The sequence below is a fragment of the Natator depressus genome, chromosome 28, assembly GCF_965152275.1.
Source record: "Natator depressus isolate rNatDep1 chromosome 28, rNatDep2.hap1, whole genome shotgun sequence".
Classification (NCBI taxonomy): Eukaryota; Metazoa; Chordata; order Testudines; family Cheloniidae; genus Natator; species Natator depressus.
Window position 1 is genome coordinate 12134534 of NC_134261.1, and position 22784 is coordinate 12157317.

General features: G+C 46.2%; 1 protein-coding gene across 1 annotated transcript in view; it reads right to left on the reverse strand.

The window, feature by feature from the left end:
* LOC141978890 (uncharacterized) overlaps positions 1 to 22784 on the reverse strand; it is a 35075-nt gene that overhangs the window by 2777 nt on the left and 9514 nt on the right. The window contains exons 7-10 of the mRNA XM_074941236.1: positions 19302 to 19381; positions 18498 to 18624; positions 10252 to 10365; positions 3525 to 4943 (exon numbers count right to left, since the gene is read on the reverse strand). Coding sequence (XP_074797337.1) covers positions 3525 to 4943; positions 10252 to 10365; positions 18498 to 18624; positions 19302 to 19381 — 1740 coding nt within the window. The remainder of the gene's footprint in view (positions 1 to 3524; positions 4944 to 10251; positions 10366 to 18497; positions 18625 to 19301; positions 19382 to 22784) is intronic.

Genomic DNA, 22784 nt, shown 5'->3' on the forward strand with positions numbered 1-22784 from the left:
TGGCAAAGGATGTAAAAGACACCTGTGACATCTCCATTTTGCTTCGTTCCTGCTCTAATTCTCTGGACTGTGGATTTACACCTAAAGGGGGTATCTTGAACGATGGATTGAGGACCTTCCAGTCCTTCGGAAGTTGCCAGAGAGACTTTTGCAGCCAGCAATCTATTCCCTCACTGTCCACAAACTTTAGAAGTGTACTCTGTATGCCATTATGGTCAGTTTGCAGCTTTTGTTTATTTACTAAGGTAATCTGCTTTGTTCTGTTTGTTATCACTTTAACCACTTAAAATCTACCTTTTGTAATTAATATATTTATTTTGTTTATTATTAAACCCAATTTATGTAATTTCTAATGAGGGGGCAAGAAGTTGTGCACATCTCTCTTCACTTTGAGGAAGAGGATGGATTTTTATGAGCTTGCGCTGTGCAGATATTTCTATACAGTGCAAGACAGTATTATTTTGGGTTTATCTCCAAAAAGGGGAGTACTGGGGAAGTCCTCTCACACAGAGCAGACATCAGTCTGTGGCTGCAACTGGGTGTGGCCCTACCTGTGTGTGTGCTGCAAGAGGCCAGAGAGCTTAATTCAGCTAAACAGGGAGTGGGAACCCAGGCCGGTGGAACAAAAGAGGCTCAGTGAAATCCCAGTACCTCAGGTGGAGTTGCAGAAGGGGGGGGTCCAACCCATCACAGATGTATTTGTTTTAAGGAAGCCTCTGCTGATGGGCATTTTCACTGTTTTCTTTCCAACTATCTAGCCCTGTGGTAGGCCTTAATCGCTGGTTAATATCCAGTTGGCATGCAGGAACTCCCCTGCTTCTATTAATTAAAGGTCAAAAAACTTGCTCAGTGCCTCATTGAGTTTGCCTGGTGAAATGTTGTTCCTTTCAGAACCTCAACTTCAGCAAAATTCAAACTTTTGAAATCCAGGAAATGCATAGTTAAGGTTGCCCACACAACCTTAACTCTGCCTCCCCCCACAATGCCCCAGTATGCCCTGTTAACACACATGCATTTACTTTGCCAGCATCACATTCACTGAACCGTACAGGCTCTTCACCTCCATTAACAACCAAATTAGACCCCCAACATCAGCTAGGCCTGACTAGGCACAGCCAGCCAGAGTGGGGCACAGGCTGGGCCTAGCCATGACGGACACTGCAGAGCATCACCTGCCACTACTCAGAGACTCTCCCCACTTCACTGACCCCATCTCAGTCATCCACTCTACCCCACCCAATTCCCAAAAACCTGGGAGAGGGAGCTCATTTTCCCCTTGTGATGCCCAGAGCTCCTCCAGTTGCAGCTGGATCTGAGATGGGGGCTCCCTTTGGCTGCTCCCCGGTGAGAACCAAAGAATTAATTTAGATGGCAATTCAGGGTCGACTCGCTGATCTCCACCCTGATGTTCGGCAGTTCTGGCCCACGTTGCTTATTGAAAGAAATGGTTCCAGATTCCCCTTTACACATTTTATTAAACTGAAAAAAAAAAAATCAAGAACACACATCACTAAGACTAAGCCACTGTACACATGACTAAACCAACCGTTGAGTGAACACACTTATGTTAAGGTCAAAATCAGTAAATCAATGCGTTAACGATGCTTATCGTGTTATCGATTTAGCCAAATAATCAGATTAATACAACAGACCCGCAACCCTCATAAATCCTAAAACGGGAACCCAAGGAGGCAGCTGTCCATTTAGTTGTAAACCTCAGAGAACTTCACCCGTGCCGTGCAATCCACATGGAGCTCGTTAACTATTTCAATACTGAAACCAAATAATTGTTCGTATTTAAACTGCAACCTGAAAGCCAATCCAAGCTTCCTCCTTCGATTGAACTCTGGTGTGGTAAACCCTTCTCTTTCACCCCCCAACACAGACACAGCCCCTAACGAGGTTTTAATGAGCAGAAGTCTAACAGTTCTCAATGAACAGTTTATAGCATCGAAGGATGTGCTGTTGATCAGAGTTTCAGAGTGGAGATTTAAAACCACGACTCTTTCTCTCTTTGTTAGCATAGCCAATTGCTTGGAGTATTCCCTCAGGTTGATTGACCTGCACTTGAATTTTCTCCATGTCATCATGGCAGGGTGGGATAATAGCCAAAGCAATAATAATAATTAATAATGAATAGAGACTATTTTACCAAATGGTCATTTGGCTCAAAGTCCCTAGTAAATTGGTGACACTCAATCAAACAAAACCAATATCCAGTTAGGTAACCAAACACCTTCAGGAGAGAGAAACCCACCTCTCACGGAGCTGTAAGACAATTTTGATGTCGTGGAAAGTTAAATTCCAGAGCAGGAGACACCTGATGACTCAGAATCAGGACAGCAGATTCTCCCACCATCTTCTCCTCTGAAACGTGCTTCATTCCTCGCTGTCTCACAATTACTGAGTAATGTGACTTGGGAAAGTTTTAGCATCAGCATAATGTGAAAAAACAGCCAGTTTCCCCATCCAAAAACAATCCCAACTCAGAAGGAAAAAGACAAGAATTGTCTTTGCCAATAGACGAAAAATGGGGTTTAAGCTAAGAATGATCACGCTGTTCTAGACCCATTAAACATTCTCCTTCCGGGTCTGTGACTCTTTCACCTCCAAACCCAACGAGTCTGATTTAGGATCTAAGAAATCGAACCATGATTTCCAAGCACGGAGAGCTCAGAACACTGTGTCTTGGGGAACTACGGGAGATGGAGGGAAAGAACGGGAAGAAGATAAACTCTACACAGCTGAGATAGATGGAAACACTGCTGAGATGATGGGAAATGAGGGAATCCCTCCGACACTTAATTGCTATAATTAAATATATTTTAAGTGAGAAAACGGTACAAAAAATAAACTGATTTTCAGCACAAGCCACGGCAATGTGAGAACAAATAGGTATCAGAGGGAACTGGTGACTCTAACAATCACTTTGCAGTGGGAGGAACAGTAGAAATGAGATGCTCCAGGGTTGTTTAGACAAGGAAAACTGATGGACCACTGGTGAGGTTCTGAGGACACCTGCTAGATACCCCCAGCTACTGTACACAGGCTATGTCTTTACTACAGGAATAGTTGTGGTTTGACATCAAGCTAGCTAAGACCAGGGGAAATCCGAGTGGAGATGAGGGCCAGGTAATTTTATCTCAGTGGAGCTAGTTTAGGTCACCCGTGTCCTCTGGAGCTCATAGACATTCCTGGTAGGAGGGAGATGTGCTCCCATGATTCATAGAACAAAGGAGGGGATAGATACGAGCACTGGATTCATTCCAAAGAAGGACAAACTACAAAGGAGAAAAGTGGGCAACTCATCTAGGGGACCCAAGAGATCACGTGATGCAAATAGTTCAAAAAGCCTTTAAGAGGGAATTAGGAAAAAAAATAAATAAAAATGGTCAGCCTTAAATAAGGTGTTTATGGTGTCTGTTTCTTTTGCAAATTCTCTGGTGGTAAGTAAGGGCTGAGGTCTGAGAGAAGCTTTTCCCACCCTCATTTAGAGTGTCTCTAGGCTGGGTGGAGCCTCTGATGTCGAATGAGGTTCGAGCTGCGAGTGAAATTTTTCCCACACTCACTGCACTGATAAGGTCTGGCTCCCACGTGGATTCTCTGATGTTCCCTAAGCGCGGAGCTGACAAAGAATTTTTTCCCGCACTCACGGCACCCGTAGGGCCTCTCTTCTGTGTGGAATCTCTGATGTGTGATTAGGCTCGAGCGCCAAGTGAAGCTTTGCCCACACTCAGGGCATCCATAGGGTCGCTCGCCAGTGTGGATTCTCTGATGTTTGATCAGGTCCGAGCTCTGCGTGAAGCTTTTCCCGCACTCGCAGCATTCATGGGGTCTCTCTCCCGTGTGGATTCGCTGATGGGTCATAAGCGCTGAGCTGTGAGTGAAGCTTTTCCCGCACTCACTGCATTCATAGGGTCTCTCTCCCGTGTGGATTCGCTGATGCTTAGTAAGGTCTGAGCTGTCCATGAAGTTTTTCCCGCACTCACCGCATTCATAAGGTCTCTCTCCTGTGTGGATTCTCTGATGCTTAATAAGGTCAGAGCTGTCCATGAAGGCTTTCCCGCACTCACAGCATTCATAGGGTCTCTCTCCCGTGTGGATTCGCTGATGTGCAACGAGGTGTGAACTGCGAGTGAAGGTTTTCCCGCACTCGCGGCATTCATAAGGTCTGGCTCCCGTATGGATTCTCAGATGTTTCATAAGTGAGGAGCTGTTGGTGAAGTTTTTCACGCACTCACAGCATTTGTAGGGTCTCTCTCCTGTGTGGATTCTCTGATGTACAATCAGGTTTGAGCGCCGAGTGAAGCTTTCTCCACACTCAGAACACGCATAGGATTGCGCCCCTGTGTGGATCCTCTGATGTGTAATGAGGGATGATCTCTGAGTGAAGCGTTTCCCACACTCGCAGCATGCGTAGGGTCTCTCTCCTGTGTGGATTCGTCGATGTTTAATAAGGGACGATCTCTGAGTGAAGGCTTTCCCACATTCACAGCATGCATAGGGTCTCTCTCCTGTGTGTATCCTCCGATGTTTAATAAGGGATGAGCTCTGAGTGAAGTTTTTCCCACACTCACAGCATTCATAGGGTCTTTCCCCAGTGTGGATGCTCTGATGTTTAATAAGGACTGAGCGCCTACAAAAATTTTTCCCACACTCAGAACATGTGTTGTTTCTCTCTCCTGGGTGGATTTTCTGCTGGGCTGTGGTTTCCTTGAGGTATTTGTGAGGTCCCCAACTATTAATGGATTTATTTCTTTTCTCCCTTGGCTTGTTTCCCTGCTTCCTCTCTGGCCTGTGCTGACTCTCACGACCTTCTCTCTGCTCATGACTCCTGGAATCATCCTCTTGAGATATTTGCAATAATGCCCCGTGTGCTTCCTCTTGATCAGCATCTTCCTGCTGAGGTTTCTGCTCCTCCTTCTCACTCAGCATCCCATCACCTGTTGGCAGAAACAGGAATGGAAAAGGGGAGACCCAACCATGTTGGAAATTAGCTGCGGTGGAAGAGGCAGTGCCAGATGTCCCTCACGTTCTGGCAATCCCTAATCCCTAGGGTTTTAATGAGACAACTCACATGCTTTATATTAAGAACATATTTCGGTGGATTCAGATTGGAAGGCTTGGAAGGATTCGATTTTTATCAATATACATCAATTTCACTGTCAACACACAAACCAACCAGAAATACTTCCATCAACAATCAAAATTTCAGATAGGCAAAATAAGAAGAATGCTGTTGGAGAATGTAGAGTTTGGTGTAACGATACGGACTTGATATATTTTGACATGTGATGTTGACAGTTTTAACAGTTATAAAGCTTTAGCGTTCTGAATCTCAACATCTACTGCCATTAACTAATTATTGTCTGACTTCCCTGCATAATTTCCTGCAACTGAAAACATAAACTGATCAAAATTGAAAAAAATGCCTAAAACCTTTATTTTCGCACAGTTCTGAAAACTTAAAACCATCAAAATTGAAAGAAAAAAAAGCTTAAATAATCTGAAATTATGAAAAAATAAAAACAATGATTAGGGCTGTCAATGAATCGCAGTTAACTCACGCGATTAACTCCAAAAAATTAATCGCGATTAAAATAATTTATTGCGATTCATCGCACTGTTAAGCAATAGAATAGCAACTGAAATGTATTAAATATTTTTGGATGTTTTTCTACATTTTTAAATACATTGATTTCTATTACAACACAGAATACAAAGTGTACCATGCTCACTTTATATTATTATTTTTATTATAAATATTTGCACTGTAAAAATGATAAAAGAAATGGTATTTTTCAGTTCACCTCATACAGGTACTGTAGTGCGATCTCTTTATCATGAAAGTGCAACTTAAAAATGTAGATTTTTTTTTTTGGTACATAACTGCATTCAAAAACAAAACAATGTAAAACTTTAGCGCCTACAAGTCCACTCAGTCCTATTTCTTGTTCAGCCAATCGCTAAGACAAACAAGTTCGTTTACATTTACAGGAGATGCTGCTGCCTGCTTCTTATTTACGTCACCTGAAAGTGAGAACAGGCGTCCGCATGGGACTTTTGTAGCCAGCATTGCAAGGTATTTACGGGCCAGATATGCTAAACATTGGTATGCCCCTTCATGCTTCGGCCACCATTCCAGAGGACGTGCTTCCATGCTGATGATATCGTTAAAAAATAATGCGCTAATTAAATTTGTGAGTGAACTCCTTGGGGGAGAACTGTATGTCTCCGGCTCTGTTTTACCCACATTCTGCCGTATATTTCATGTTAGCAGTGTCGGATGATGACCCAGCCCATGTTCGTTTTAAGAACACTTTCACAGCAGATCTGACAAAACGCAAAGAAGGTACCAATGTGAGATTTCTAAAAATAGCTACAGCACTCCACCCAAGGTTTAAGAATCTGAAGTGCCTTCCAAAATCTGAGAGGGACGAGGTGTGGAGCATGCTTTCAGAAGTCTTCAAAGAGCAACACTCAAATGCGAAAACTACAGAACCCGAACCACCAAAAAAGAGAATCAACCTTCGGCTGGTGGCGTCTGACTTAGATGATGAAAATGAACATGCGTCGGTCCGCTCTGCTTTGGATCATTATCGAGCAGAACCCGTCATCTGCATGGACGCATGTCCCTTGGAATGGTAGTTGAAGCATGAAGGGACATATGAATCTTTAATGCATCTGGCATGTAAATATCTTGTGATGCTGGCTACAAAACTGCCATGCAAATGCCGGTTCTCACTTTCAGGTGACATTGTAAACAAAAAGCGGGCAGCATTATCTCCTGCAAATTGTAACCAAGTTTGTTTGTCTGAGCGATTGGCTGAAGTAGGACTGAGTGGACTTGTAGGCTCTAAAGTTTTACATTGTTTTATTTTTGAATGGAGTTATTTTGTGTACATAATTCTACGTTTGTAAGTGCAACTCTAATGATAAAGAGATTGCACTACAGTATTTGTATAAGGTGAATTGAAAAATACTATTTCTTTTGTTTTTTTGCAGTGCAAATATTTGTAATCAAAAATAAATATAAAGTGAGCATGGTACACTTTGTATCCTGTGTTGTAATTGGAATCAATATATTTGAAAATGTAGAAAACGTCCAAAAATATTTAAATAAATGGGATTCCATTATTGTTTAACAGCGCGATTAATTGCGATTAATTTTTTTAATCACTCAACGGCCCTAATAAAAATTAAATTCTGTCAAGCCTACAGGTTGGTGATCTAAAGGTAAAGTGCCTTTATGCCATTGCTAATCATCTGACCTATCTCATCATGTACCTCGATACTTTAATACATTTTAACTTGTGTTTTGTTCATCAAATTCTAGACCAGATCCCTCAGCTTCTAGAATATTTTAGAGTGAAGTGGGCGGCATTTAAAATATGTTTTCCCTCTTTCTATCCTCTTCTAAGGGTGTCTGATGCAATAGCCATTCTGGCTCTGAGTTTTCTTCATAGATCCCGAATTTTAGATTTAAAAAAAAAAGGTTAAGCCAGAGAGCTTGTTCTAAATAGAACTTTATATCTCAGTGTGGCACTTTGTACCTCCAAGCAGCACCCTGGAACCCCCATATTCACCAGGGGTCATGTAATTCTGATATGTTTTGTACAAAGTATGCCTTGTAAGATATCACAGGAAAGGTCATGATCGGCTGAAAGCCATTGTTCTGTCCAAGTACGGCCATCGTGAGTGTGTCTCAAGTTATGAAATTTTGCTGTATGTTTGTTTGCTTGCTAATGACATACAAAGAAGGCAAACCACTCCCAGCAGGAAAGTTGTAATCAAGGGATTTACAAGCCAGTGAGGGCTGCCCAAGAATCACACGATGGGAACTGCCCCACTCTATGGTTCAGCTGCACGAGACCACACCGGGGGGATTGCTCAACTCCGTGACTCAGCAAAGCCCACCCGGACAAGTCTGGGCTAGTATTTTCCAGGCACATGGATTGAGGGTAGAAAATAAGGGACGGTGGCATCATGCCTTGGACTTTCTCCTCCCCCACCGATGCTGGAGGCAACAAGAATGGTGAGAAGACAAAGGCTTCATCGGAGGAGACTGGCCCAGGCTTCAGGGAGAAGCCAGTGTATTAAGAACTGTAATTTTGGTGTCAAAACTTTACAGTGTAGACAAGGCCTAACTCTTTCCAGTGGGCTTTGGACTTAACTGTCTGGAGTAAATGTGTATCTTCTGTAAATCTTGGCAACTCACTGTTTACCCCTTTTTCCAGATCATTTGTGAATCTGTTGAACAGCGCAGATACAATACAGACCCCTAGGGGACACCACTATTTACCTCTCTCCATTCTCAGGACTAAACATTTATTCCTACAGTTTGTTTCTTATCTTTTAGCCAATTTCCTTATCTTTTAACCAGTTAATGATCCATGAGAGGACCTTCCCTCTTATCCCTTTCCAGCTTACTTTGCTTAAGAGCCTTTGATGAGGGACCTTGTCAAAGGCTTTCTGAAAATCGAAGTACGCTATATCCACTGGATCCCCCTTGTCCACATACTTGTTGACCCTGTCGAATAAATCTAATAGATGGGTGTGGCATGATTTGCCTTTACAAAAGCCATGTTGACTCTTCACCAACAAATCGTGTTCATCCCTGTGTCTGACAATTCTGTTCTTTACTAGACTTTTCAAACAATTTGCCTTTTACTGAAGTTAGGCTTACCGGCTTGTAAATGTCAAGCTCGCTTCTGGAGCCTTTTATAAAAACTGGTGTCACATTAACTATCCAGTCATCTGGTCCTGAAGCTGATTTAAATGACAGCTTACAAACCATAGTTAGTAGCTCTGCAATTTCACATTTAAGTTCCTTCAGAACCCTTGGGCGAATCCCATCTGGTCCTGGTGATTTATTGATGTTGAATTTATCAGTTTGTTCCAAGTCTCTTCTAATGACACCTCAATCTGGGACAGTTCCTCAGATTTCTCACCTAAAAGAGAACGGCTCCAGTTTGGGAATCTCCCTCACATCCTCTGCTGCGAGGACTGACGCAAAGAATTCATTTAGTTTCTCTGCAACGGCCTTATCGCCCTTGAGTGCTCCTTCAGCAACTTGATCGTCCTGTGACCGCACTGGTTGTTTAGCAAGCTTCGCGCTACTTCAAAAATTTTTTCCCGGTTACTTTTTGAGTCTTTGGCAAGTTGCTCTTCAAATGCTTTTTTGACCTGCCTGATTGTACTTTTACACTTTCTACAGCTTATGTTCTGCCCTGTTTCTCAGCAGTTTGTCTTGAATTTGGGTATTCTCAGCTGTGACCCACGAAGGAATGGTTACAGGGGCTTTCCACAGTTTATGTTCCTTTCTATTTTCCTCAGTAGGATTTAATTTACAATTTTTAAAGGATGCCTTTTTGCCTCCAACAGCTTCTTTTATTTTGTAGTTTAGACACGGTGGCACTGTCTTGGTCTTCTTACTACGTTTTTTTAATTTAGGATATACATTTAATTTGAGCTTCCACTGTCTTGTTTTTAAGTTGCCATGCAGCTTGCAGGCATTTCACTTTTGAGATTGTACCTTTTAATTTCTGTTAAATTAACGTCCTCGTTTGGGTGTAGGTCCCCTTTCTGAAATTAAATGCAACTATGGTGGGCTTCTTTAGTGTTTTCCCCCTTCCACAGGGATGTTAAATTTAATTATATTATGGTCACTATTACCAAGAGATATACCTAGAGTCACTTCTTGGACCAGATCCCATGCTCCATTTAGGACAAAATCAAGAACTGCCTCTCCTCTGGTGGGTTCCAGGACTAGCTGCTCCAAGAAGCGGTCATTTATGGTGTCAAGAAACTTGATCTCTGCATCCTGTCCTGAGGTGACATGTACCTGATCTATCTGGGGATACTTGAAATCCCCCATTATTATTGAGTTTTTTATTTTTATAGCCTCTCTAATCTCCCTGAGCATTTCACAGTCACGGTCAACTAAATAAGTGCTGGAGAGATGGACATAAATCAGGGACTGAATTGCCCCAAATTCTGTCCAGCAGACATAAGGGGATCAATTCTGCCTGTAAATCCCATCTAAACACTCAGGGGGAAGGGAGGTCAAGGAGGGAGCTACTGCCAGGTGTCACTCAGGATGGGTAGGAAGTCATGAGCGACATCTGCCCTGAGGATACAAACCTGCTGGGGACAATTCTGATCTCGGAGAACTCACAAGGTCTCGGTCGGGAACCCCAGCTGTGTCCTTCAGACACGGACAGGTTTTGAATTGATTTCATGATTCCTCACCTGTGTATGCGCCCCTGAGGCGCTCCGTCTCCTCTGAATCAAGGAGATCTGGGAGCCACGGCTCTTTGTCTTGTTCCAGATGGGAGATCACATCAGGTGAGAAAACTGGAAACTCTGCACAGGGAAAGGAAATCAGGGGGGTGCATAGGAGATTTCGCACAATTTTTTTATTATTTTAACCCCAACCCATTTTGCTGTAGCAATATGCTGAGGCCTAGCTCCCCGGATGTTCGAATGTGTAGAACATTCTGCTTAAAATTTTTGTTGACGGCCACTGCACGTGGAGTGGATGTTTTTAGAGAACTAGCCACAATGACTCCAAGATCTCTCTCTTGAGTGGTAACAGCTAATTTAGACCCCATCATTTTATATGTAGAGTTGGGATTATGTTTTCCACTGCGCATTACTTTGCATTTACCAACAATGAATTTCATCTGCCATTTTGTTGCCCAGTCACCCAGTTTTGTGTGGTCCTTTGTAACTCTTCGCAGTCTGATTGGGATTAAACTATCTTGAGTAGCTTTGTATCATCTGCAAATTTTGCCACCTCACTGTTTACCCCTTTTCCCAGATCATTTATGAATATGTTGAATAGGACTGGGCCCAGTACAGACACCACTATTTACCTCTCTCCATTCTGAAAACTGACCATTTATTCCTACTCTTTGTTTCCTAGCTTTTGTTTCCTGCTCCATGAAAGGACCTTCCCTCTTATCCCATGACAGTTTACTTTATTTAAGAGCCTTTGGTGAGGGACCTTGTCAAAGGCTTTCTGAAAATCTAAGTACACCATATCCACTGGATCCCCCTTGTCCACATGCTTGTTGACCCTCTCAAAGCATTCTAGTAGATTGGTGAGGCCTGATTTCCCTTTACAAAAACCATGTTGACTCTTCCCCAACAAATCATGTTCATCTCTGTGTCTAACCATTCTTAATTCTGTTGTTTACTAGCGTTTCAACCAATTTGCCTGGTACTGAAATTAGCCTTACCGTCCTGTGATTGCCGGAATCACTTCTGGAGCCTTTTCTAAAAATTGGCATCACATTAGCTATGCTCTAGTCATCCGGTATAGAAACTGATTTAAATGATAGGTTACATACCACACTTAATAGTTCTGCAATTTCACATTTGAGTTCCTTCAGAACTCTTGGGTGATACCATCTGGTCGTGGTGACTTGTTACTGTTTAATGTATAAATTTGTTCCAAAACCTCCTCTAATGACAGCTCAATCTCAGACAGTTCCTCAGATTTGTCACCGAAAAAGAATGGCTCTGGTTGGGGAATCTCCCTCTCATCCTCAGCCATGAAGACCGATGCAAAGAATTAGTTCAGATACACTGCAATGGCCTGATCCCCCTTGAGTGCTCCTTCAGCATCTCAAAAGAGAGATTGCAGAAGACTGGAAAAGAGCAAATACAGTGCCAATCTATAAAAAGGGAAATAAGGACAACCCGGGGAATTACAGACCGGTCAGCTTAACTTCTGTACCCGGAAAGACAATGGAGCAAATAATTAAGCAATCAATTTGCAAACACCTAGAAGATAATAAGGTGATAAGTAACAGTCAGCATGGATTTGTGAAGAACAAATAATGTCAAACCAACCTGATAGCTTTCTTTGACAAGGTAACAAGCCTTGTGGATAGGGGGTGTGACAAGGTCGGGCCAGATGACTACAGGACAGTGATCCTATTGGGATCCAGGAAGTGGGCCGGCAGAAGAATGCTGTATTAAGTCTTGCCCATAGTCATCTTTCTGGGGGGCATTTGGGGGTAGAGAAGACCCTGGCACGGGTCCTACAACGGTTCTTCTGGCCCAGGGTACATGAAGGACTGCGGAGGTACTGTGCGTCCTGCCCAGAGCATCAGCTGCACAGTCCCCATCCCCACTTGAGGGCACCTTTAGTACCCCTTCCCACCATGGAGGTCCCCTTCGAGCAAATAGCCATGGACCTAGTGGGACTCCTGGAGAAGACGGCTTGGGGCCACCAATATATACTTGTTGTTTTGGACTATGCTACTCGCTACCCAGAAGCCGTCCCCCTGCGGAAGACAGCCTCTAAAATGATAGCCAAAGAGCTGGTGGGGATCTTTGCCTGAGTGGGGCTACCAAAGGAGATATTAACAGACCAAGGAACCCCGTTTATATCAAAGCTAATGAAGGACCTCTGTACGCTGCTCCATATCCATACCCTGAGAACTTCAGTCTATCATCCACAGACCGATGGGCTGGTAGAAAGGTTTAACCGAACCCTCAAGGCTATGATATGGAAGGTGGTAAGTCGGGATGAGAAGGATTGGGACACCGTACTACCTTACCTTATGTTCGCTATCCGGGAGGTACCTCAGGCCTCAACTGGGTTTTCCCCCTTTGAGTTATTATACGGACGCCACCCCCGTGGCTTACTAGGTATCTGGGAAGAGGAACCCAATGAGGGGAGAAATATAATTGAACATGTATTGCAGATGCGAGAACGGATAGCCCAGGTCACCCCTATTGTATGGGAACATTTGGAAAAGGCACAGGAGGCCCAGCGAACCCATTACAATCACCAGGCAAAAGTCTGACAGTTCCAACCAGGGGATTGGGTGATGGTGTTGGTACCCTCAGCAGAAAGCAAGCTTCTGGCCCAATGGCAGGGGCCCTATGAGGTGGTTGAACCCGTGGGGGAAGTAACCTATAAGGTGCGGCAACCAGGATGCCGGAAACAAGAACAGATTTATCACATTAACCTCTTAAAACCTTGGCACCAGCGAGAGGCATGTGTGGTGGCCCAAGAGGCCCCGATCCAGGGAAATAACCTACAGGAGCAGATCAGGATGTCCCCTGATCTGACACCGAACCAGAAGAAGGAGGCAACTGAGATGATCAACCGGTACCAGGACATGTTTTCAACCAAACCAGGCCGGACCACCGAAGCATATCACCACATTATCACAGACCCTGGGGCAAAGGCCCTACCGGGTCCCAGCAGCAAAAAGGGAGGAGATCAAGGCAGAGGTAAAAAGGATGTTGGAGCTGGGAGTCATTGAGGAGTCCCACAGTCAGTGGTCAAGCCCAATTGTGTTGGTGCTCAAACCCGATGGCACCACTAGGTTTTGTAATGTCTTTCGCTGGCTGAATGAGATATCCAAATTCAATGAATACCCCATACCCTGTATCGATGAGTTAGTTGACCGCCTGGATAATGCCCGATTTTTGACCACCCATGATTTAACAAAGGGATTCTGGCAGATTCCCCTTACCAAAGAGGCGAAAGAAAAGACGGCATTCTCTACACCAGAGAGTCTGTTTCAATATCCCGTTCTTCCTTTTGGACTGCATGGGGCACCTGCCACCTTCCAGCGTCTTATGGACAAGCTCCTACGGCCCCATACCAGTTATGCAGCGGCATACCTGGATGGTATGATTATTCACACCCCCGACTGGGAAACCCACTTAGGAAAGGTGGAAGCGGTTCTGGACACGCTAAGACGGACTGGGCTCACAGCCAACCCATTCAAGTGTGCTATAGGGCTAGCCGAGGCTAAATACCTTGGCTACATTGTAGGAAGGGGCATGGTCAAGCCCCAACTAAACAAACTGGAGGCTATCCAAAATTGGCCCCGGCCGAATCGGAAAAAGCAATCCGGGCATTCCTGGGTGTGCTTGGGTACTACTGGCGATTTATTCCCCATTCCGCCACCAGAGCAAGTCCCCGATGGACCTGATAAAAGCCCGGGGCCCAGACATGGTGAAGTGGACAGATGCCGCAGAGAAAGCAGTCATGGATCTACAGACAGCCCTCTGTAGTAACCCCATGCTTACAGCCCCAGATTTCAACAAAGAATTCATTTTACAGACAGATGCATCTGAAGTAGGATTGGGAGTGGTCCTATCGCAGATGGTTGGAGACAAAGAACACGCAATCCTCTACCTCAGCAGGAAACTCCTCCTGAGGGAGCAGAAGTATGCCATTGTTGAGAGAGAGTGCCTTGCTGTGAAATGGGCCATGGAAACACTACGTTTTTACCTGCTGGGACAACGGTTTACCCCTGTGACCGACCATGCACCCCTCCAGTGGATGCAGCGAAATAAAGAAAAGAATGCAAGGGTGACCAGATGGTTCCTGTCCCTACAACCTTTACAATTCACCATACAACACCGGGCTGGAAGCCACCATGGCAATGCAGATGGCTTGTCACAGGTACACTGCCTGATGTCCCAAGTTGCCAAACCCCATGGTGTTGAGTTGGGGGGTGGGGAGGAGGTATGTGACAGGGTTGGGCCAGATGGCTACAGGAGAGTGATAGAAGGCAGATATATTAGCCCCAGGTTAAGCAGGTCCCTTTTCCCTGGGTAAGGTTACAGGAGCAGTTCCAGAATAATCAGGAACTTGCTGGAACCAATTAAGGGAGACAGGCTAATTAGGACACCTGAAGCCAATTAAGAAGCTGCTAGAATCAATTAAGGCAGGCTAATCAGGGCACCTGGTTTAAAAAGGGGCTCACTTCTGTCAATGAGGGGCATGCAAGGAGCTGAGAGTGAGAGGGCGTGCTGCTGGAAGACTGAGGAGTACAGACGCTATCTGGCATCAGGAGGAAGGTCCTGTGGTGACGATACAGAAGGTGTTGGGAGGAGGCCATGGGGAAGTAGCCCAGGGAGTTGTAGCTATCACACAGGTGTTACACGAAACACTGTGAACAGCTGTGATCCACAGAGTGCTGGGCTGGAACCTGGAGTAGAGGGCAGGCCTGGGTTCCCCCCATCCCCACAACTCCCTATTGGATACAGGAGGAGTTGACCTGGACTGTGGGTCCCACCAGAGGGGAAGGTCCCTGGCCTGTCCCCTGACCTACTAGGTGGACCAGCAGAGACTGCGGGGATTGTTCTCCTTCCTTTTCCCCACGCTAGCCAATGATGAGGTTAGCTGAGTGAACGGCAGGTTTGAGCCACTAGCAAAAGTGGCCAAACTGAGGGTTGCCCTTCTCCTGCCCTTCTCATGAACAAACTAGGGAAATACAACCTTGACGGAGCTACTAAAAGGTGGGTGCAAAACTGGTTGGAAAACCGTTCCCAGAGAATAATTATCAGTGGTTCACAATCATGCTGGAAGGGCATAACAAGTGGGGTCCCGCAGGGATCGGTTCTGGGTCCGGTTCTGTTCAGTATCTTCATCAATGATTTAGATAACCCCATAGAGAGTACACTTTTAAAGTTTGTGGACGATACCAAGCTGGGAGGGGTTGCAAGTGCTTTGGGGGATAGGATTAAAATTCAAAATGATCTGGACAAACTGCAGAAATGGTCTGAAGTAAACAGGATGAAATTCAATAAGGACAATTGCAAAGTACTCCACTTAGGAAGGAACAATCAGTTGCACACATACAAAACGGGCAATGGCTGCCTAGGAAGGAGTACTGCGGAAAGGGATCTGGGGGTCATAGTGGATCACAAGCTAAATATGAGTCAACAGTGTAACGCTGTTGCCAAAGAAGCGAACATCATTCTGGGCTGTGACACAAAGTGGGACTGTTCTTAATGTTTCCTCTGAATATTGTGGGGGTGCCTCAGTTTCCCCTAGGCAGTTCTTAAGTATCTAGGGGTTGGGGTAAGGGTGTATGATCATTGCAGAGCCCTAGAGGGCAGGTGTGTGCAGGGGTCTGGACACAGAGAATGGCCGACACCCTCTTTCCTGGCAACTGATGGCCTGGCCCTTCCCCCCTGCAAGGTGAGAGCTAAAGGGTTGGAGAACAAAGGAATCTGGTGACCTCCTGGCCGGGGACAGGGACAAAGCCCAGAGGAGGAGGGGCTGGAGGGAGCTTCAGTTTGGGGCTGGCTGGGGACAGGGAGTGAAGGGCAGACGTGGTTGTCTGGCTCACTGCCCCCCAAAATGGACCTGGCTGAGGGGGTCCTGTTCTCTGTGTCTACAAACTCTGTTTTAGACCGTGTTCCTGTCCTCTAATAAACCTTCTATGTTACTGGTTGGCTGAGAGTCCCGTCTGACTGCGGAGTTGGGGGGCAGGACCCTCTGGCTTCCCCAGAACCCCGCTTTGAGCGGGTGATAAACCTCATATTTTCACTGGTCAGAGAAGTCATTTTGCCAGTTACAGAATGCATTTCTTTTCTGTTGAATGAATGCTAGGATTTCCTCATTGTTTTCGTCAAACCAGTCTCGGTGCCGATGAGAGGAATACCCTATGGTTTCAGCACATGCATTGTGGACGGTATTTTTAAGTTGATCCCAGGGCTCTTCCGTGTCAATGGTGTTATCAAGCAAGTTAGAGAATTCCTGACAGGCGTTACTGGAACATCTCGCAGCTGGCTTGGTCTTCAAGTGCTCTGACGTTCTACCACTTTCGCTTAGTCTTTGGGTGTTTGCGGTGTCACGGAGCAAGCTGCAGGTACATGATTGACCTCCCTAATCGATGGTCTGTCCAACAGTGATCCATACCTCTCGTGTCTCATATTACGCGGACGTCGGCGTATTCTCGGGCTCTGACTATAACATAGTCAACGGGGTGCCAGTGTTTGGACTGAGGATGTTTCCTGATGGTCTTAAATTTGTTACTCTGCCTAAAGGTGGTATTTGTGATGAGCAGGTCACGCTCCACACATTTGCTGAGGAGGAGAATACCATTGGGGTTCACATTTCCCACCGCTTCTTTGCCTATCGTGCCTCTCCAGAGCTGGCAGTCCCACCCGACTCTGGCATTGAAATCTCCCAGGAGGATGAGTTTGCCCACCTTAGGTGTGGCTGTGAGGACCACATCGCGAGCGCTATAAAACTCCTCCTTGTTGTCCTCCTTATCATCGAGTGTTCGGGCGTAAGCGCGGATGACGGTGGCATATTGGTTGTCGCTGAGTTTGAGCCGAAGAGTCATGAGATGCTCATTGATCCCCACAGGATGCTCCAAAAGCTGACTGGCAATCTTATTTTTGATGGCAAAGCCAATCCCGTGACTGCGTCTCCCTTCAGGTGGCTTTCCTTTCCAAAAGAAGGTGTAGCCACCTCCATCCCCTTTTAATTGGCCCTCATCAGCCCGGCGGGTCTCACTAAGAGCCGCCATGTCAACGGTGAGTCTTGCCCGTTCTCTGGCAAGTCTGGGAGTTCTTCTTTCTGGGCATTCACTGTGCTGAGAGTCCATAAGGGTGCGGACGTTCCAGGTGACGAAATTCATTGTCTTCTATCTCTTGTTTCGGCCATGGAGTTGAGTGATCCCACTGGATGCGGCCTTCCAGTTGGAAGTGTGTGAGACAGCCTATGTTTGGGGCACCTTTTCTAGCCCCCCTCCCCGTTTGGGGCGAGCAGAAGAGATCCTAAAAGAGGCCTGCTCTGTCAGAGCCACTGCTGCCGAAAGGCACTTCTGTCTCATCCAAGCGCAAGACGGCCATTGTCGCCGGCATGCAGATTTGTGACTAAAGACTGACAGAGATCATGGCTCATGCAGATGCTAATCCCACAAAAACCACACGAGACTTGACAGGAGGAAAACCCTGATGCAATGGCAAGGAGATCCCAGACAATCAGCGGCCTCCCTCCTGCTGCAGCCCTCATCCGCCTTCACAGCCACAGAGTACAAGAAGATCTTCTATATGGGCCCGACCCACCGTTGGGGTCTTGCGAAGTTTGGACCACAGTTAGTCAGGAGCCTCGTCTCAGACCTACTTGCCAAGGGGGATCCTACCAGGAGTATGAAAGCTCAGAACGGTGTAGCTCTGAGGGTCTTTAAGCCCACGCAAGACTCCCCACCACGACTGCGGTCCATAAGAGAGGGTGGAGGGATTAGTGGACAATAAACGTGCACAAGGGTGTGTTCTTGCCATGAGCATTGTCGGCACTCTGGTGGCACACATGCTAGATGTCTCCTGGGCTTAGAGAGGGGCAAGTGAGGGCAACGACTCAGAAGGAATCCTCTAGGAGAGGGCAAAAGCATGGTAATATTTTGCAAGTCTGTGATGGTTCGTGTGGAGTAGGCTCCATCTGAGGGCTGGCCAGGCGTTGGAAGCTTCTCTTCCTTAGGCTGGACCGAAATCCAAGTTTTACCTTAGCCAAGAGAAGATTGCAGACTTTGTGCTGTCCTGCCCCTGTGCTCTGTTCCCCGAGTGTTGTGTAGTGAAGAGGGCAGAGCCCTAGGGTGTGTGTCATCTGCATGTTGGGGTGATGCTGAATCAGGACAGAGGAGAAGTTGCATTGTGGGGGGAGACGTGAACCTTAACTCTGCATTTCCCCTTCTAGTAACCACGGGGACGGGAACCCTTACCCAGCGAGGTCACGTTCTCGTAGTTCTCCTGCATGACGTCTCTGTAGAGGGCTCTCTGAGCGGGGTCCAGCAGAGCCCACTCTTCCCTGGTGAAATACACAGCCACCTCCTCGAAGGTCACCGGCCCCTGAAAGAGCAAGAGTCCCACACTCAGGACCTGCTGCCCCACTCACAGCCCCACTATTCATGGGGTAGCAGGGCCAATCAAATGGATACAGAGTCAGAGGAGTCCCACCCACCACCTGCTCAGTGCATCCAGGAGGCATTGTGGAGACGGGAGATAGAGAGATCCCCTCGTCCTTCCTGGCAGATAGAGGGGGAAGGGTCTTCCCTTTCATCCCACTCCACAACTTCCCAGGGGCTGAACTGGAGATAAAGACCCTCCTTGTAGGAATCCCAACACCCTCCCCACTGTCAGCAGCTGGATGTCAGGGGATGGGGCATCTTCCCTAAGCCTCAGTGGTGGGTGCCTCCTTCATAGCATAGCAACCGCTGGTTAGTGGGTTCACGCTCCAACACTGGGAGTCTGGGAAGTTTTCCCAGCCCAAGCGAGTTTGTTTCCTGTTCCACAAATAGGGGAATTTCCACACCCAACCCCCATGGCTCTATTCCTAGAATCAAGACCCCAGATTTATCAAGTCCCAGCAGGTTCATCGCACCTTGCCCCCCTCCCTTTCTCCACCCTGTGCACTTCCTGCACCCTCCCACTGTTAGATCAAACTCCCTAGTCGCTCCCCATTCCTGTGTATTCACTGTCCCGCCGGCTCCTGCAGGAACCCTCCAGCATTTCCTCAGCATCCCTACCTGAGCCAGCTCTGCCATGCCCATTTCCCTTCTCCAGGCAGGCTGGGAGAATCTGGAGTGACCCGGGGATGTTCTGCAACCTGTCAGGGACAGAAGGGTTATTGGGGGGAATTCAGACCAGACTTTAGGTCATTTCACATTCTCACTGGCTTTTCCTCTGTATAGACATCGACTCTCATGATGGGAAAATGCTCAGTGCAGGGCAGACCCATCCCCTCCTACTAGGACTAAACCCACTGACACACACTGTACCTCAAAGTCGCACCCTGTAAACCCCAGATTCACAATTCATACATGGCTGTGATATTTCATACAAAGCAGGCCATGTAAGTTATCATATGAAAGTTCATGATCTGCTGAAACACGCTGTCCTGTCCAAATAGGTATATTGTTAGTGTGTAGGAAGTTATGAGATTTTGTTACGGAAATATGTCATAAGTTTGAGCATCTCTGCTACAAAGGGTAGTGATCTCCGCCCAGGCGGGTGCTCAGTGACCATTAATCAGCAGGAGAGTGGTCATCAAGGGATTTAGGAGTCAACGAGCACCACACAATGGGGACTGCACCGCTCTATGACTCAGTTGCTCAAGACCACACCGGGGGGGGGGGATTGCGCAACTCTGTGACTCAGCAAAGCCCACCCGGACATGTCTGGGCTAGTATTTTCCAGGCACATGGACTGAGGGTAGAAAATAAAGGACAGTGGCATCATGCCTTGACCTTTCTCCTCCCCCACCTATGCCAGAAGCAACAAGAACGTTGAGAAGACAAAAACTTCATCTGAGGGGACTGGTCCCAGGCTTAAGGGAGAAGTCTGTGTATTAAGAACTGTAACATCCAGTGGGGTGAGAAAATTGCTTGATTGAAATACTGCCTAGTGTAATAAGGTTTAAGATTTAGATTGTGCATTTATCTTTTATTTTCTTTGATAACTATCTCTGACCTTTTATGCCTCCCACTTATAACCTATCTTTCTGTAGTTAATAAATCTGTTTTATGCTTTCCCTAAAACCGTGTATTTTGCTTAAAGTGCTTGGGAAATCTCAACTCGGTTTACAAAGGCTGCTGCATGCCCTCTCCACATTAAGGAAGGGGAGATTGGGTAACAAACTTACACTGGTCAGGCTTCTGACCAGGGCAAGATGGTACAGCTCTGGGGTGCAAGGCTGGGGCACTGGGGGCAACTGGCTGGTACCTTTCTTTGTGCGATTCATGAGAGGCTTTGGCAGCATTCATGCAATCTAGCTGGCTGTGGGGCTCCATTTGCTGTTGTGCTGAGTGGTAACAGCACCTGGAGGGGTTTGCTGCTTGCCACTAGCAAAGCATTGTGAGAGTCAACCCAGGCTGGAGAGTTAATGGGTCACCGTGGTACCCCAGTTCCAGGGTGTACACTGGGGATCCCATCACAGTGGTGCAGCAAGCAGGATGAAATGCACCGCTTTTGTTCTGAGGGAGATTCGCACGTCAGACATTGGGGTAAAGATTTTAAGTGTGGTGCCTGAGAGAAGGTTACCGGTTTGTTGTTTTCTATTTGCTTATTTCGGGAAAGGGAAGCTTAAAGATGAGTGAAAGCAGTGAAGCAATTGCAAAGTTGGAGCTGTACAGACTGCAGGTGGCAGAAAGAGAGAGACTATGAGCATCAGCTGAGAATGGAAGAACTGGAGATAAAAGGGAAAAAAGAAGCACACCAGCGAACCTTAGACCTGAAGCAGATAGAGGCCGTGGCACAAGGAATCTGAGGAAAGAGAGCAGAGACACCAACTGGAACTGCTAGAAAAGGAGAACCATCACCCCCCTACACACACCTCCGAGTCTCATCTCTGCAAAAATCCACAATTGGGACCACCCGTGTCCTGCATCCAACAAGGCAGGTGACACTACTGAATCTCTTTCCACATTTGAAAGGCTGTGTGCAGTGCATGAAATCCCAGATGCCAAGAAAGTTCCGACCCTGATTGCAAAACTAACTGGTAAAGCTGAAAATGTATTCAATGGAATACCAATTGAAGATGCTTTAGACTCCTGGACATTTAAATTTTAAAAAAAACAAACAAACAACTGGTTTGTAACGGTTTCAAATTACCCCTGATACATAAAGAGTGAAATTTAGAAATCTGAAGAGGGGTGCTGGTTTGAGTGAATATTTATACAGAATGAAAGATTGACTGGGCAAGTGGGTGAGCGGCAAAGGGGTGGAAAGTTTTGAACAAATGTTTGCTCAAGAACAGTCCTTAAATATACGTAAAGATGGTGTAAAGCAGTGTTCATGGGATAAACATGTAACGACTGTGGGAGAGTCTCTAGCAGCTGGTGTCTTTCAGCAGACCTAGGCATCTATTGTGAACAAACCAGAGAAAGAGGAGTTTAAACCTGGTGGGAAGCAGGGTTACTCTTTCCCTCCTGGAGAAGAAAGAGGGTGGCTGGGATGCTGGGCACGCACCTCCCCAGAACCATTCCTCTAATCCCCATCCCAAATCCCCCGGGAAACCAGAAGAGCCCAAAAGGTGTGATCTCTGTAATTCCACTAAAAACAACAAGGAGTCCTTGTGGCACCTTAGAGACTAACACATTTATTTGGGCAGAAGCTTTTGGGGGCTAAAACCCACTTCATCAGATGCATGGAGTGGAAAATACAGTAGGCCGAATATATATTACAGCACATGAAAAGATGGAAATTGCCTTACCAAGTGGGGGTGGGGGAGGTCAGTGCTAACGAGGCCATTTCAATTAATGTGGACGTGGCCTAGTCTCAACGGTTGACAAGAAGGGGTGAATATCAAGAGAGGGAAAATTCCTTTTGTAGTGCTAAAAAGGCCAATGCAATCAAGGTGCAATCAAGGAACACATGACTTACGAGGAAAGGCTGAGGGAACTGGGATTGTTTAGTCTGCGGAAGAGAAGAATGAGGGGGGATTTGATAGCTGCTTTCAACTAGCTGAAAGGGGGTTCAGAGAGGATGGATCTAGACTATTCTCAGTGGTAGCAGATGACAGAACAAGGAGTAATGGTCTCCAGTTGCAGTGGGGGAGGTCTAGGTTGGATATTAGGAAAAACTTTTTCACTAGGAGGGTGGTGAAGCACTGGAATGCGTTACCTAGGGAGGTGGTGGAATCTCCTTCCTTAGAAGTTTTTAAGGCCAGGCTTGACAAAGCCCTGGCTGGGATGATTTAGTTGGGGATTGGTCCTGCTTTGAGCAGGGGGTGGGACTAGATACCTCCTGAGGTCCCTTCCAACCCTGATCTTCTATGATTCTAGAATTCTATGATTTTAAGGTGGATGTGGCCCATTCCCAACAGTTGACAAGAAGGTGTGAGTATCAGCAGAGGGAAAATTACTTTTTGTAGTAACCCATCCACTCCGAGTCTTTATTCAGGCCTAATTTGATGGCGTCCAGTTTGCAAATTAATTCCAGTTCTGCAGTTTCTAGTTGAAGTCTGGTTTTGAAGTTTGTTTGTTGAAGAATGGCCACTTTTAAGTCTATTA